At 30.1% G+C, this 16,727-nt stretch overlaps 2 protein-coding genes across 6 annotated transcripts; both read right to left on the reverse strand.

The window, feature by feature from the left end:
- Positions 1–2,148: 2,148 nt before the first annotated feature.
- LOC110610912 (protein REVERSION-TO-ETHYLENE SENSITIVITY1) lies at positions 2,149–5,647 on the reverse strand. Of its 5 annotated transcripts, none has more exons than XM_021750986.2 (3): positions 5,442–5,647; positions 3,427–3,715; positions 2,149–2,725 (listed from the first exon to the last, which is right to left on the reverse strand). In XM_021750986.2, the coding sequence occupies exons 2-3, from the start codon at positions 3,703–3,705 to the stop codon at positions 2,291–2,293; spliced, it is 714 nt and encodes a 237-aa protein (XP_021606678.1). In that variant the 5' UTR covers positions 3,706–3,715; positions 5,442–5,647; the 3' UTR covers positions 2,149–2,290. The 5 variants fall into 5 exon arrangements, with proteins under 5 accessions (XP_021606678.1, XP_043810593.1, XP_021606677.1 ...); XM_043954658.1 differs by having other exon boundaries at positions 3,427–3,795; XM_021750985.2 differs by having other exon boundaries at positions 5,374–5,647.
- A 9,045-nt stretch (positions 5,648–14,692) lies between these two features.
- On the reverse strand, positions 14,693–16,191 carry LOC110611028 (putative GATA transcription factor 22). Its single transcript, XM_021751127.2, has 3 exons — positions 15,860–16,191; positions 15,363–15,725; positions 14,693–15,269 (listed from the first exon to the last, which is right to left on the reverse strand). The coding sequence occupies exons 1-3, from the start codon at positions 16,052–16,054 to the stop codon at positions 14,934–14,936; spliced, it is 894 nt and encodes a 297-aa protein (XP_021606819.1). The 5' UTR covers positions 16,055–16,191; the 3' UTR covers positions 14,693–14,933.
- Positions 16,192–16,727: the final 536 nt, after the last annotated feature.

Raw genomic sequence — 16,727 nt, forward strand, 5'->3', positions numbered from 1 at the left:
CAGAAAATAGAATTTACGGTGTAATTGTAAGGTTAGTTGAAAAAGAATGTGTTTTTCCTTTTTTATTCCTTTTCATTTATTTATTAGTGACGTCTAACGATTTCTTTACTACGTGCCATCTGTGCTTGTCGTCCGTACATACGGATGTGTCAGAGTTTTTCTTCACGCCATACGGCTATTTAATTTTAATTTTTCACGGCGTGCATGTAGAGAGAGCTACGAAGTGATTGAACTTACTGTCCTTCCTCATATCACATCATCTAGTTGGACTTATTCCTATTAGATCTAGGCTCACGAACAATCCGGCTTGCCCCGCGTATTTGGATCAGAGCTAAAATAATTGAACCGGTTGACCAAAAAATACTTCATGAGTTTTGAAACAGCGCTGTGGTCTTGAATTCAGCCTTATTTAAGGGTGATGAAACCCGGCCATCATAAATCATACTAAATGAATAAATAAATTAAAATTTATGATCTTAGAGATAAGGTAGTCCTTATATTTTAATTTTGTCAAATTAAAAATCACTCTATCTATAATTTTTAATCAATTATCTTTAAAATGGTTAAAATATCCTTAAATTTATAGATTTTAGCCTTAAATTTATAAATTTTTAATTTAATAGAGTTAAAATATAAAAATTATATTATTAAATTTTAAAATTATATATATATATTAATTTTGACATAACAATCTATCATGATTTTTCAAAAAAAAACCTTAATTTTTTAAAAAATAATTATTAGTAAAGGGATAATTTCTCACTAATTGCTTTCTTCACTATAAATAATGTTTTAATTAAAATTAAAATATTAATTAGTGGTTTGAGAATTTATTCATTAACTGCTTTCATTCTAAATAAGAGGAATAAAATTATCAAAGAGTAAGAAACAATTTTTTTAAAAAAATGAAGTAATTATTTTTTATTTTGGTATGTAATTTTTAGAAAAGATTTAAATTTTATTAATAGAATTTAATTATTTTTATTCAATACAAAAAAATTATTTATTTGAAATCAATTTAAATATAATAGAATTCAATTAAACTCTTTTAATTATACAAATTAATAATAAATTTAAATTAATTTAGTTATTCATATGTTTTTAATTAAATACAAATATTTATTTTTATAAATAACAATCATTTTTATCTTTATAATATTTAAAATCTAAATTTTACATAATTTTTTACTATTAAAAAATATAAAATTATTTTTTATAATTCACAAACCAATATAATAAATTTCTTAATATTAATTATAAATGTATTAAATATTGATAGTCAATATTAAATTAAAATAATTTTTGTAAAGATTAATTATTAATTAAAAAAATTAAAATTTAAATAAACAAAAAATAAAAGAAAAATTAAGAAAAAATGCTTTTAAAGGCTAATTAAATAATTTTGATGTAAATAGCTTTAAATAAAATTATTTATTATAAAATTTTAATAATTTTGATAAGATCTATATTCAGTTCAAGATCATTTCGCTTGCATCAATTTTCACATGAATTTAAAATAATTAAAATTTTAATTTCTGTTGAATTTTTTTAAAATTAGGCATTTTAAATAAGGGATAAATAATTTGATTTTTTCTATTTAAAATGTGTTTTTCCATAAAAAATATGAAAAATATTTTTTTTAAAATAATATTTTAAAATAAATGGAGCGTAAGAATTTTTTTTTAATTCTAATTTCAGGGAGCGATAATATTTTCAATTTTTTAAAAAAATTCCTCTCTATGTAAAATTTTAATTTTTTCTAAAATAAAAATTTTTAAATGGAAAAAATTGAAAATTTTCATTCCATATGAGAAAATTATTAAACAATAATCAAATTAAATTATTTCAAAATTTTAAATTTTAAATTGAGAGAAAATCAACCTAAAATGAATTGGAAATAAATGAAAAATTAATTAATTTTAATTAAAATTTTCCGCTTTGTTTGATTTTGGTGGATGGGTGAAAAAGATTTATATATGAAAGTGGAGATATCATGCAAGATTGTTTACCTAATACAAAAATCCAATAAAAATAATTATTTTTATTTATAAAAAAATTTACTAATTAGTTATTATATTTTGAGAATAGACTCATAGCTATATTTACAAAATAATTCATTTTTTATTGACATATATTACCATGTGGATAATCCTAATTGGTAGGCTTAACTCTTTATTTGATCATCTTCAGAAATTGTTCAGTTTCATTTCTAAAACAACTCTATAATCAGTTAAGTTTCATGATGCTGGTTAAACATTATTTCCCAGCATCAAAAATCAGTTTGAGGATCCTAGAACTCTAACAGGTTTTTCAGACAGTAAGTACTCATCAGGAACCACCCCATGAGGAGAACGGAGAAAGAAAACAGCCCAATAAGAAAGGGCCAGCCAACCAAAACAATACCCAGGCAGATCACCACTGTGAAAGGAAAGAATGATCGGATTACCGACTTCCAGTCGATCCAGCGTCCCCTGAACAGTATTAGAGCAGCCACGGTTATCATGTTCCACTCAATTGATTCGTGATAACAGAGTCGATTCAGGCAGTTGGCGACAAATGAGTGAGAGTTGCAAGTGAAGAGATTGTAGGTTTTATGTTCGAAGTGCCGCATGCTTGAATGTAGAGCATCATCCCATGTAACTGCAGTTCCATATTTGGTGTGCGTATATCCATGCTTGCACGTGTGCCCGGCTAGGTTTGGGGGAAAGCAACACTGGATTAACAACTCAAATAACAGAACAAGTACGTCAATACAACAACAGAAGCATCGCTTTCATGAAGCAATGATTAAAGTAGCATACTAAACAAATTCGTGATTCCAATTGAGTTGACAAGTTTGGAAACAAGGTGGTTTCCCTACAAAAATCCATTCCAACGATGTTCAGTTCAGATCCGATATTGCTAATTATCAAAACAACATAGTATGCTAATTAATCAGTTTGGTTCGCTTTTTATAAATAATTAAATTTTGGTTTTCAATTTATTTGATAAAACTAAACCAACCGAACCGAATGTTCACCCCTAGTGCTAAGTGTATATCTAATTCGTCTTTTAAGATTATTTTATAAGCCTAAATAAAATGTCCTTTGCATTACATGATGCTATAAGCATGAGCATTGACTCCATCAGTAGAACATAGTATTACCCTCTTAATAAATGATCCCTATAATAATAGCAAGAGATCCCTATAATAATAGCAGGAGATAGAATGTATGCATGCACAGGTGTGTCAGAACGGAGAAATTTTCTAATGCAATTGTTGTATGTACAACGGATGCATTATAGCCATTGATTATGGTGGTTCCATGTTGGTCCCGTCATAATCAACTGTTAACACCCAACCGTTATACATACAACAGTTGAATAGGATATTTTTTAGTCAGAAAGAGATATCACAACAGGGTGACTGGCACTAAATATCTATACCTGATTTCTATCGAGTTGAAGTCGTCTAGCCACGGGACCAAAAGCAAAACCATCAACATTCAGAAAACCAGATCCTGCAAAGTCTAATATAGTTCCATCCTCCCTGCAAATGCCAACATGTCCAATGAATGGTGCCAACCATGAGACAATTGGGAGTGGAGCCCAAACTAGGCAGCATGGAAACTTGGCTTTATTTGGATCAATTTCATCCAGGGGCCACAATTCATGCAGAAGTCCTGATATAGAACTCATATGCTCAATGTGAGAAGCTCCCTCCATTGTGGAAAATCTTCAGCAGAGCAATGTATTTCAGAACCTTTCTATGGGGAAACATAAAACATCTAAAACTACACGTCGGACATAATTGACCTGTTACAATACAATCAAGTATATATATCAATTATCATATGTATCACCAAGATGACATGAAAGGTTAGTCCTGATTTTTCCCCTTTTTTTCCCGGCTGGGGTTTTTTATTTTTGGGTTGGGGGTGGGGGGGTGGGGGGGATTGTCTAGCAGTGGAGGTTGGGTCACCCGAAAGAGTCTCTAATGCTCTACATGAGATCAAGACTCCCAATACAAGCATTGCACATCATCATAGAAATAAATAGTAAAGTTCAGGATTATAATTCATTTTTCTAATACAGACCTTCAAGTCCATTACTTGCATCCATTTCAAGAACTCAAGCATTATGCGTATCTTATCAGTACCTTTCAAGTTCAGAATATAATTTCATAATATGTGCATAGTCAGTTGATCTCCTGATGTCTTAACTACTCAGGGAACTAATTAGTAACAACTATCAAACTAATTCTCATAAAGGTTTTGACTTCAAATCTTAGTGCTTCATTTGTAGTAAAATCATTATGAACATCTTGGACAATCCACTTATAAGACCTATAAGTAAGTAAAAATCTCACGTTTTTTTGTCAAGCAGTTTTCTGAGGGAAGACATGGGGGGAAGGATTTAAACTCAAGAGCTCCTACTTAACGAGATGCACATTTTAAGACTATTTACTAATAGATGAGGATTAAGGAATTATCATGAAAAGTTGGAAACAAACTTATCAATGAAAAGAATAAAAGAATAAATATATAAATCAACAGTGATTGCCAGCAGAATTCTTCATGTGGTGGTTGTCTAGCATAATCAACAGGAAGCAGGGCTTCAGTTTTGAATCCCAAATCAAAAAAATATCTAGCTTAACCAACCCATTTAATTTATACCCATTTGTAATGCATTAATCCAGTTGGGAAAGTTGTTTAAAGTAATTAAACCTTGTTAATATGATGCCACTAGAAACTCAACATTCTTCCTAAGTTGCAATCAAAACTTAATAATGCAAAATCCCGCTCTCCAAACAAAGATTTCAAAGTTCGAGAAACCCAACATATACTCCCAATCCTATGCTTCGCTGTCTTTGTTTACAGGGAAAATAAATTGCCTGAAAAAGTTCCCCATTTGACACATTGCATCAAGAATTTCCAGCGCTTAATCATAATCCTCAACATCAGAAGAAAAATTATAGCTGTAACGAGTTCTTTTTATGAAAGATTGTAAGACTTGCCAGCCTTCAAATTTATTGAAAAAGAAAAGCCTAAGCGAAAATTGAGCTTCTCAAATGCACCAAAGGAGGTGGGATATATTCTAATGCTTTTTTAAAGATGATCTTCAGAAGCTTTGACGCATCAATTAGACAACTTCACTAAACTTCTACTGTTACCGGAAGAACCGACATAGACCCACAAGAGAGGAAAACAAACCGACAAAAGGGTCTTCAAATTTCACATATGAAAATCACTTGCCCAGTTTCAAGGCAATCTAACAGAACCCGGAAGACCTCCCCATTCAAAATGAAAATGGAAAAGACCAGAATCATTAAGTGATGCATGCATATGCAACAATAAGAAGACGATGAACAGAAGTGAAAAAAGTGAAACTGACCAGTTAAAAGAGGCGGCGAAGAGGGAAAATGAATGGGCTGGCTTGTAGAAAATCAGAAAGAAAACTTCAGAGAGGGTGAGAAAGGAGAAGGGAGAGCATATGAAACGTTTCTTTAGTTGTGGTAGTGGTTGAGAGTGTTGCTTAAGGACGCATTCATGGCGTTGAGAGAAGCGAAGAAAGCTTCAATGGAGGAAACCGAATAAAGGAAGGAGCGATAGACTGAAAAGGGAGAGATGCACGCATCATTTCTTAGTTTAGCTTCCCTCGTGGGCCCCGCCTTCCTCCTTACGCAGCTCTCTGCCTCTCTGGCCTTTCGCTTTATATATTATTACTATTATTATTAAAAATTATTTTCACCCATTTATTTTAAAATTTAACCGTTTAATTTTTATTTTTTTAATAAAAGAATATATTATGAAATTAATAATAAAAAATATTTTTGCTAATTGATTTTTCTAAATATTTTAAATATAAAAAATTGTAAAAAAATATTTTTTTTTAAAAATATTTTCTTGTGAAACAAAGGAAACCTAAAAGTAACCGTTGTTAAAATTTGATTCATTTAAATTTAAATTTTATATTAATAATAGAGTTTATATAAATTTAAAAATTTTTATTATATTTCTTCTTAAATAATTTTTAATTAAGTTCTTTTATAAAAATATTACTTAAATAATTTGAAAATTTTAATCGTAAATTGTAAAAATAAATGAAAAATATTTTTATTTTACATTAATTGATTCTTACAAAAGTTGTTAAAAAGAATTATTTATAATATTAATAAATTTAGCACTATTTCTTGAAATTAAAATCTAATAATAGATAAAAAAAAATTCAAATTTTATATTGATCGTAGAGTTTATTATTAAATATTTTAATTATTTACAAATAAGTATGTAAAATTATAGAAATTGATCTTACATAATATACTTATTTACAAATAAATCTTTATATTTGACCAATTAATTCTGAATATTTTAATTATTGACAAATAATCTCAATAATTTTACAAATTAATCCCTACATATTATAATTAACAATTTATGAATAAGACTGCATATTTTGTAAACTGATCCTTATAATTTACAAATTAATTTGCTACATATTTTACAAATTAAGATTGTATATATTTTACAAAGTAATTGATGCATATTTTAATTATTTACAAATAATCCCCATAATTTTATAAATTAATCCTTTTATATTATAATTATTTATAAATAAAACCTTATATTGAACACATATTCATACAATGCTAAGGGATCTTCAAAAATAATTATAATATCCAAGGGATTAATTTATAAAATATAATAGCTATTATAAATAACTATAATATTTAGGGATAGTTTTAAATATTTATAATATTTAATAATTAATTTATAAAATATATGAGTTTATTCATAAAGACTATAATATTTAGGAATCAATTTATAAAATGTAATATTTTATCCATAAATAATTAAAATATTTAGGAATAAACTTGTAGGATATAATGTCTTATTTTTAAATAATTATAACATTTAGGGATTAATTTCTAAAAATATAGAGGCTTTCATAAATAATTATAATAATTTATAAAATAAAAGACATATCATAATAGTTATAATACTTAAAAATAATTTATAAAAAGTATATGGAGTTATTTATAAATAATTATAATATTTAGGGATTAATTTATAAAATTACTGAAATTATTAAAAAAAATAAAATATTCAAGATCAATCTATAAAATATAAGGTCTTATTCATTAATAATTAAAATATATAGGATCAATGTGTAAAATTATAAGGATTACTAGTAAATAACTATAATATTTAAGGATAATTTATAAAAATATAAGGATTTATTTATTTATAAAAAATTTTAAATATCTCAAATATGAAATGTTTTTCATAATGTATAATAAAAAATTATCTTGAATTGTAGGTGAGTGAAGGCCAAAATCATCCATTAACATTATTGCTAAAATACAAACAATGAACAACTTCATGGAGCTATCGAGGTAGAATTTTGACTTCAAATCATCTTTCACTGAAAACGATGTCGAATTTGAAACTTTGCAGAGAAAGATACAAATTGATCTTTGAAATCAACTCATATACAATAAATTATTAAGATATTATTCATTTAAAAAAATTAATAAATTTTTATAAAAATCTAAGATTTCAACTTTAAATTTTATAATTAAAAAAATTAAATGCTTTACTCTAAATATTTTTTTAATAATAAATTAATTTTTAAATTTAATTTTTATCTAAAACCGTTGATTATTAATTAGAGATTTTATATTTTTAATGATCAAAATATCCTTTTAAATGTTAAATATTTTTTTAATAAAAAATTATTTTTATTTATTATTTTAATAATAAAAAAATTGAGAGATTTTTTTGAAAATCAGTCAACTTAGTAGATTTTATTCATTATTTTTCTTATTTGTTATTATAGTAAATAATTTTAATTTTTAAATATAAAATTAATATTTTGTAAGTATAAAAATTAATAATTAATAAATTTAATTTTTCTTAAAAATTAATTTTTATATTATGTAAGTATAAAAATTAAAGATTTAAAAATTAAAGATTAATTTTAATTAAAAAATTATTTTTTATATTTAGAAGTCTGTCTAAATTGGTTTCTATAAGTATAAAATTTTTTATATTTAACTGAAATTAAAAATTAATTTTTGTACTTACATAATTGGAGTCTGTCTAAATTAATTTTTATAAGTATAAAAATTTTTATATTTATAGAATATTAATTTTATATTTAAAATAAAATTATTTATAATGTTAATAAATTAAAAAAATAATGGATAAAAAACTCAAATTCAGCAATTTTCAAAAATTAAAATAATAATCTCTCAATTTTTTATTATCAAAATAATAAATAAAAATAATTTTTAATTAAAAAATAAAATATTAATCATTTAATTGTAGATTTGTGATTTTGAGAAAAGGACTTTTTGAAGCCTGCATGTTCTATTTGACATTGCTTCTAGTAGATCTAGTGAGATTGATACTCAATTGGCCGTTGAGTTCAAATTAAAAAAATTAATTAAATTAAATTAATTTAAAATTTTAGTTTAATTTTTTATTTATTTTAATTCAGTTTAATTTTTAATTTTAAAAATTTTAATTATTTCAATTTAGTTTGATTTTAATAAAAAAAATTAAAAAAATTAAAGTGAATTAATTAGTTATAATAATATAAGATCATATTAAAGTTAAAATATTTTAATTAAATTTTAAAATACTAAAAATAAAATATAAAAAATAAAAAATATATTAAAAATTTAAACTGAACAAATCGAATCGAATTGAATTAGACCGATTCGATTTGATTTGATTTCTAATTAAAATCGATTTGATTCGATTTCATTTTCATAAATGCTACAATTTTGATTTTTAATTTATTCAATTCAATTCAATTTTAAATCAAACTGATCGAATACTCCAATATTAATCTCACGGTGTTTATTCTGTCGATTGGTGGTTGAAATTCCTTCCATTTACATAATGCTTTAGTCTCTACCAATTCTGCCTTAACATCAGTTTGTATGTTGGTCATTCCCTTAGTTTTTTTCTATTTCGTCTTTTGTATGATCTTTAATCTACCAAACCATAAATCTAGTGCTTCTACTTGTTACAGATAATATTGGTTATATTATTTGTTACTAAATAGTTGTATTAGTTGTATTCTAATGATAGTCTTACACTCTTATACTTATCCTTTGTAACTACTCTGTATACAGAGATGTATAAATAGAGTTGTATTATTCAATACGAAATATATAGAAAAACCTAATTCTCTCTAGTTTGTATATGGTATCAGAGCCGCTATAATTGATTTGTTATGGCTCTTGTTCCTTTATCCTCATCTTCTTCTTCTTCTTCTTCTGTTTCAACTATTACCTCTGCCTCTTCTTTTTCCATCAAACTAAAAGACAATAATTACCTAGCTTGGAAAACCCAGTTTGGACCGATTCTAAATTTCCAAGGTCTCAATGGTTTTATTGATGGTTCTGAATCAGCTCCCTCTAAAACTATACCCACATCTGCTACAGATGCCACCCCTATACCAAATCCAGCATATACGGTTTGGTTCAACAAAGATCAGATGCTTCACTCATGGCTGCTCGCATCTCTTACAAAAGAAGTATATTCTCTTGTTTATGGTCTTACCTCTTCACATGCTGTCTGGGAAGCTTTAGCCAATACATTTGGTGCTGTATCTCAAGATCGCCAGCTTCAATTACATATTGAACTCCAAGAGCTCAAGAAAAATGATCTCTCAGTCTCTGCTTATCTGAAGAAAGCAAAATCCCTTGCTGATGAGCTTGGTGCAGCCGGACGACCACTTTCTCCAGCTGAATTTAATGCGATAATCTATCGCAATCTTGGGTTTGAATTTCACTCTATTATCACCAATCTTAATCTTCGTCCTCAACCAGTTTCGTTTTTTGAACTGCATAGTCATTTGGTTGCACATGAAATGCTTCTTAATAATTTACATCAACCAATGGCAAATTTAAGTCTTCGATCGAGTTCTTTTACTGCTCCACTTTTACCTACACCTCGATCGAATGCTACTGCTTCTGCTCATATGTCTTCTGATTCTTCGAAGTCTAATAAGGTGGTTTGTCAAATTTGTGGCAAACCAAATCATTCTGCTTTGAACTGCCGCCGGCGATTTTATCGTGGTCCTATTGGAAATAATAACAGTGGTAATCAATCTGGTTATTCTAATGGCAATTATTCCGGATATCGTCCTTCTCGGCCTTATAGAGCTCCTAATGCAAATATGGTGTACACAATGCCTTACCCGACTGCTCCTTCTATTGCTGATTCTGCTTCTGTTTCCTGGTTCCCTGACACTGCTGCCAATTATCATGTTACCTCTGATCCGCAACAATTGAATGTCATCAATGAGTATTCAGGTAATGATCAATTATTGGTTGGCAATGGACAAGGATTGCAGATTTCACACACTGGTAATGGCTCTGTTTCCAATTCCCGTTGCAAACTCAAGCTCAATAATATCTTATGTGTTCCTGAAATTACAAAAAATTTGCTCTCTGTCCAAAAATTTTCTACTGACAATTCTGTTTTCTTTGAATTTTGGCCTCATTATTTTGCAATAAAGGACCAGTGCACCAAGAACACACTGATGCAAGGCCCAAGTGAAGATGGCATGTACAAGTTATCTCAGCTCCGGCCACCTCCTATGGCAAATCAAGTTTCAGCAGCTTCTTCAATGGACGATTGGCATCGGCGGTTGGGTCATCCAAACTATCACAAGATATCTGCTTTAGTTAGGCAAAATAAAATATCAGTTTCTGATACTGAGTTGAGTCCTTGTTCTAGTTGTCGATTAGGCAAATTGTCTCGTCTTTCTTTAGTGTCAAAAGCACATACAAGTCAACAGCCTTTTGATATTATTTTCTCAGATGTATGGGGTCCTGCACCTATGCAATCTAGTTTGGGTCATCGTTATTTTGTTCTATTTATTGACGATTACACTCGTTTTACATGGGTTTATTTTTTGAAAAATAAAAGTGAGGTGTATGATGTCTTTCTTCAGTTTGAGCAGCTTATCAAACGCCAATTTGGCAAGTCAATTTTAGCCTTTCATTCTGATTGGGGGGGTGAATACCAACGATTGAATCACTATTTTAAAGCTACTGGTGTTGTACATAGGATAGCTTGTCCATACACTCATGAACAAAATGGTACAGCAGAAAGAAAAATTCGGCATCTTGTAGATACTGGTCTAACTCTTTTAGCTCATGCCTTCTTACCCTTAAAATACTGGAATTATGCGATTGAGCAGAGTGCTATGTTGATTAACACCTTACCTTCAGATGTCTTGAATAAAACTTCACCCTTTTTTAAGTTGTTCTCCAAAGACCCAAATTACTTGTCTTTTCAACCCTTTGGGTGTAGTGTTTTCCCATTGTTACGTCCTTATAATAAGCATAAATTCAGTTTCAGGTCTACTGGGTGTGTATATCTTTGGCAAAGTCCTTTTCATTCTGCCTATAGATGTTTGGATTTTACTACAGGGCGTGTGTACTTGGCCAAACATGTTCGGTTTGTCCCTAAGGAATTTCCCTTTTCTAAGTTATCTGCATCAACTAATATTGCCGAACCACAGACGGATCCAACATGGCTGCAAGTAACTTGTACATCGTCCTCTTCACCAATGCCTACATCAGGTACAAATTCTCCTTTTACTCCTTCTTCACCACATACTCCAGTTCAGCATTTCTCCCCATTTCACAATCAAAATTTTACAGAAACACTTCCCTATCAGCACAATCTACAGGCTTCCAGATTGTAACTGATATTGCTTCTCCTATTCCTCCAATTCGAACACATCATATGGTTTTAAGAACTAACCCAAAACCAAATAGGAAGTATGCTTCTGTTGCTCAATTCGTGTCATTTCAGGAACCAAAAACATTCTTTCAGGCTCATAAACAGCAGGAATGGCGTGATGCTATGAGAGAAGAAATTTCAGCTTTGCTGAAGAATCAAACATGGATACTAGTGCCACGACCAGTAAATGCAAATGTCATTCAAAACAAATGGGTGTATCGGATCAAGCAGCACTCCAATGGGCATATTGAGCGTTACAAAGCTCGTCTAGTTGCGAAAGGATTTACACAACAGATGGGTCTTGATTACACAAAGACATTCTCTCCGGTTGTGAAATTCACCACTGTTTGTATTCTTTTGGCTCTCGCTGTATCAAAAGGATGGGATATGCGGCAATTAGACATTTCAAATGCTTTTTTCCATAGTTTTTTAACAGAAGATTTATATATGGAGCAGCCCAAAGGCTTTGTTGATAGTACTAAGCCAGATTATGTTTGCAAACTTCAGAAATCTCTTTATGGATTAAAACAGGCACCGCGGGTCTGGTTTGAAAGACTCAAGCAATTTCTATGTTCTCTTCAATTTTGCAGCACACAGGCTGATCATTCTTTATTTATATACACCAATGGAGTTGATAAATTATTTGTGCTTGTCTATGTCGATGACATTCTTGTCACAGGAACCAAATCTCCAATCATTGATTGGTTTGTTCATAAGCTGGCTGCTACCTTTCCTGTTCGCGATCTTGGTGAGATAAATTACTTCCTTGGAGTTGAGGCCACAAAAACGCCAGATGGTTTATTGCTTTCTCAAAGCAAATATCTCTCTGAAATATTACAAGCAACACAGATGGAAGACTCCAAGTCTTGTGCTACACCTATGGCAACTACACCAAATCTTAGTAAACAAACAGGAACTTTATTGCATTCTATGACAGAGTATAGACAAGTGGTTGGGGCTCTACAATACTTAACTCTTACAAGACCTGACATTGCCTTTGCGGTTAACAAATTAGCTCAATTTTTACATTGTGCTACAGATGTTCATTGGTAAGCATGCAAAAGACTACTATGTTATCTTAATGGTACAGCCACTCAAGGTCTTTTGCTTCGTCCTTCATCAACATTCTCACTACAATGTTATTCAGATAGTGACTGGGCTGGTTGTCCCGATGATCGACGGTCAACCGGAGACTATCTAGTTTATTTTGGTGGTAATTTAATCTCTTGGTCTAGTAAGAAGCAGCCAACGGTAGCACGATCAAGTACAGAAAGTGAATATAAAGCTATTGTGAATGCCACTGCTGAGATAATGTGGGTTACTACTCTTTTACGTGAGATTGGATATGCTCCTGCAGCATCTGCAACTTTATGGTGCGATAATGTTAGTGCTATCTATCTGACTTCAAATCCTGTTTTCCATGCTCGAACAAAGCATGTTGAAATTGATTATCATTTTATTCGAGATCAGATACGACTTGGCATTGTTTCTATTCGGTTTCTTAAAAGTGCAGAGCAACTTGCAGATATCATGACTAAACCTTTGGGGCAGCAACTATTTTCAACTCTCTCATGCAAGCTTCAACTGCAGTCTCCTGCCGTTCAGCTTGAAGGGGACTGTTACAGATAATATTGGTTATATTATTTGTTACTAAATAGCTGTATTAGTTGTATTCTAATGATAGTCTTACACTCTTATACTTATCCTTTGTAACTACAATTCTCTCTGGTTTGTACACTACTAGCCATGGCCTTGCTTGCTTTGAACTTTTGATGGTGCACCTGCTTCATTTGTTGTGGAGATCTCTGAAAACATTTGCATCCTTTGAGATAATTTTGAATATTCGAGCCTCTGCAGCTGGGATAGTAGATAAAGTCTTATTTGTTGTAGAACCAACCTATACATCTCTTTTCAATAATAGACCTATCCAACATTATATATGAGAGAATATTATTAATTGACCTATCGAAAGATTTTTCGACAATAATTAGGGGTGAGCAGTATTCGGTTTAAATCAAAAAAATTTATCGAATTGAATTAATTTAAAATTTTGGTTTGATTTTTTATTCAGTTCGGTTCGGTTCGGTTTGATTTTTAATTTCAAAAATTTCAGTTATTTCAGTTTAATTCGATTTTGATTAGAAAAATCAAATCGAACTGATTAGTAATAATAGTATATTATTTTCAATAATATAGAGAGATTAGATCATATTAAGTTAAAATATTCTAATTAAATTTTAAAATATTAAAAGTAAAGTGTAAAAAAATAAAAAAAATAATTAAAAATTCAAATATATCAAATCAAACTAAATTAAATCGATTCAATTCGATTTTTAATCAAAATCGATTTCAATTTAATTTTTATAAATTTCAAAATCTTAATTTTCGACTCATTCCATTCGATTCGATTTTAAACCGAATCAACCGATTGCTCAACCCAAACAATAACCCCTATGAACAAAATTACTGGTAACTTTATTCAATTTTTACATTTAATTTGTGGAGGAGAGAGGAAGTGTATATAATTTCATATGGAAATAAATTGTTAATTATTTATTATTTATTTTATTAAATTGTTAATTATTTGTATTTAAAATAGTCAATAGATAAGAGTGTGCTTAGCATATGTATTACGTGGAAATCATGTATAAAGAATTAAAGCAAATATTAATTATATTATCATATGGAATTATAAACACTATGATAACGGCAGTAGATTGAAATTTTTGTAGCCAATCATTATTTGAGCATATCTGTGGTGTCCCCATGGAAATCTCACATTAGAATATAAAAGTTGTAAATAATAGAAAAAATTAAGTAGTTAGTGATATATAAAAACTTACTACGGTTAGTTTTTTATTTTGAAAATATATTAAAATATTTTTAAAATTTTAAAAAATTTATTAATTAATTTTAATTATTAAATATTAAAAAAATTAAAATACTTTAATATTTTCTATATATAAAAGACTAATTTAATTTCCATCACACAAAACATCTATCTATATTTCCACATATATTTTTGCATTATCAATTTTCTTATTTCAAGAGAAAAAGAAAAAAAAAAGCTAAAATGAAGCAAATCCACCTTTTGGTTCGCATCAACTCTCATCATCACTAGCAGAAATTTATAAGAAAACTAACTAAAATGACAATCGTTGTCCTAGAATTATAGGTCAAGCTTCAACTATGAATAAAACCACAAGATAATTCCATTAGCAGTATCGCTGCCTCTTCCACATCTTGTGGAAGAACTCGTTGAAGAGCCGAGTTCTTGCTCAAGCTTAATGCAAGATTCTTGAAGCTGCAAATCTTCTTTTGGCCCTGAGGTGAATCAGGAGGCTTACACAGTTTCCTGCCTTGCGCAATTTGGCCTGAGCGCCACTTCTTTTCCTTGTGCAACTTATTTTTTGTAGATGACATCTCTGTGGAAACAGCCGTGCCATTCGCTCCGGCAGCTGCCGCCTCCATTGCCCGTCTGGCCTTCCTCTGTCGAATACCACAGGCATTGCAAAGGGACTGCATCAACACATAAGAGCCATTTGATCAATTTGCTGTTATCTTGTGTGTATGGTTAATATATATATGTAAGCTATAAGAGAGATCAATCACCTTAGGCCCCAAAGGGCCACTCCTCCAAAGAGGAGTAGTGGTAGTGTTGCAATCTGTGCATACTCTGATAGTGTTATTATTAGAATCACATTGCTGGTGATCTTGAAATTTGGGTGTGAATTTCATTGGATTATTAGTCACTGAGCAATTAGAGTTCATCATTTTTTGCATCAACCTCATCCTCGCGGGCGTCCATTTGGCTGCAGATCCCTCATCACCACGACTTCCTTCATAATCCTCTCTTTTACATGGGGACAATTCGTGGGTTTCCCTACTGCTACTCTCATTCTCCACTGCAGCTTGAAAAGACTGGGCTTTGTGAAGATCATCACTCCATCTGCTGTCTGATATGTACTTATCATCCTATCATTAAAACAAAATTAAGAAGTTCACTTGAGCAGATGGCGTATACAGAATTTCACGCATAAAAGTTAACTATTTATAGAATAAATGCATGAAAATTTAACATTTTCCAGAGAAAATTCAAGTGTTCTTGCCTCCTTAACATGCTGTTGGGCTTCTCTATGATATTGATCATGGGCCGTGTTTAAAAAAGCAGGAGCTGATGAAGATAGAGAAGCAGCAGCTTGATGAGGTGACAGAAAGAGCTGCAGGTGTTGCTGATCTTCTTTAAGCTCCAAAGCTGGAAAAGAAGAAGAAGTGGGTGGATTCAGATCACAGACAGGAGTCATATGGAAAGAAAGAGCGAGAGAGAGATGGTGAGCCTGTATTGTCTGGTTAAAGAAGGACAAATATAGAGAAATGGAGATAAGGGTAATGAAAAAACAAGGCTAAAAGGGCGTAAATTAGCAGTGTAAAAGGATGTAATAAGGGAGTGGGTTTGAAGAAGAGGCCTGAAAGCCATTCACGTGACTTCATGTCACCCAAGCAAAACAAGCTAAAAAGGACAAAATTAAAAGGAGGGTGTAGAATGCAACTACTCGAGCCCAGAATGACAAAACCCTATCTGCAGCATTTGCTCTATTATAAGTTCTAACTCCATACAAAAATATCAACTCTTACATAAGTCGCCTATTTAGCATTTAAGGTTGATATGCCCTACACTTCACATGTTTTTATTTGTTCTCAATGTCTTCCATCAACCCATTAATGCTTTCCAATAATCCGATCCTTAATTTGCTATGAAATTTTTTATACCTCCATGTGTGTTTCTATTGTAAATTTTAGTCTTGTTTGATTGGAATAACTCAGTTAGGAATTTAAAATTTCCACAAAATGTAAAAATTGTTTCTGTTTCTTTGCCATTTCTTCTTAACTTCCCAAAAAGTCAAAACGTACATTGGATTATGTGTTGATGCATTGTCTGTCAACTACAAAACAGCAAAAAGAAAGCCATTCATTAAT

The sequence above is a fragment of the Manihot esculenta genome, chromosome 3 (assembly GCF_001659605.2).
Source record: "Manihot esculenta cultivar AM560-2 chromosome 3, M.esculenta_v8, whole genome shotgun sequence".
Lineage (NCBI taxonomy): Eukaryota > Viridiplantae > Streptophyta > Magnoliopsida > Malpighiales > Euphorbiaceae > Manihot > Manihot esculenta.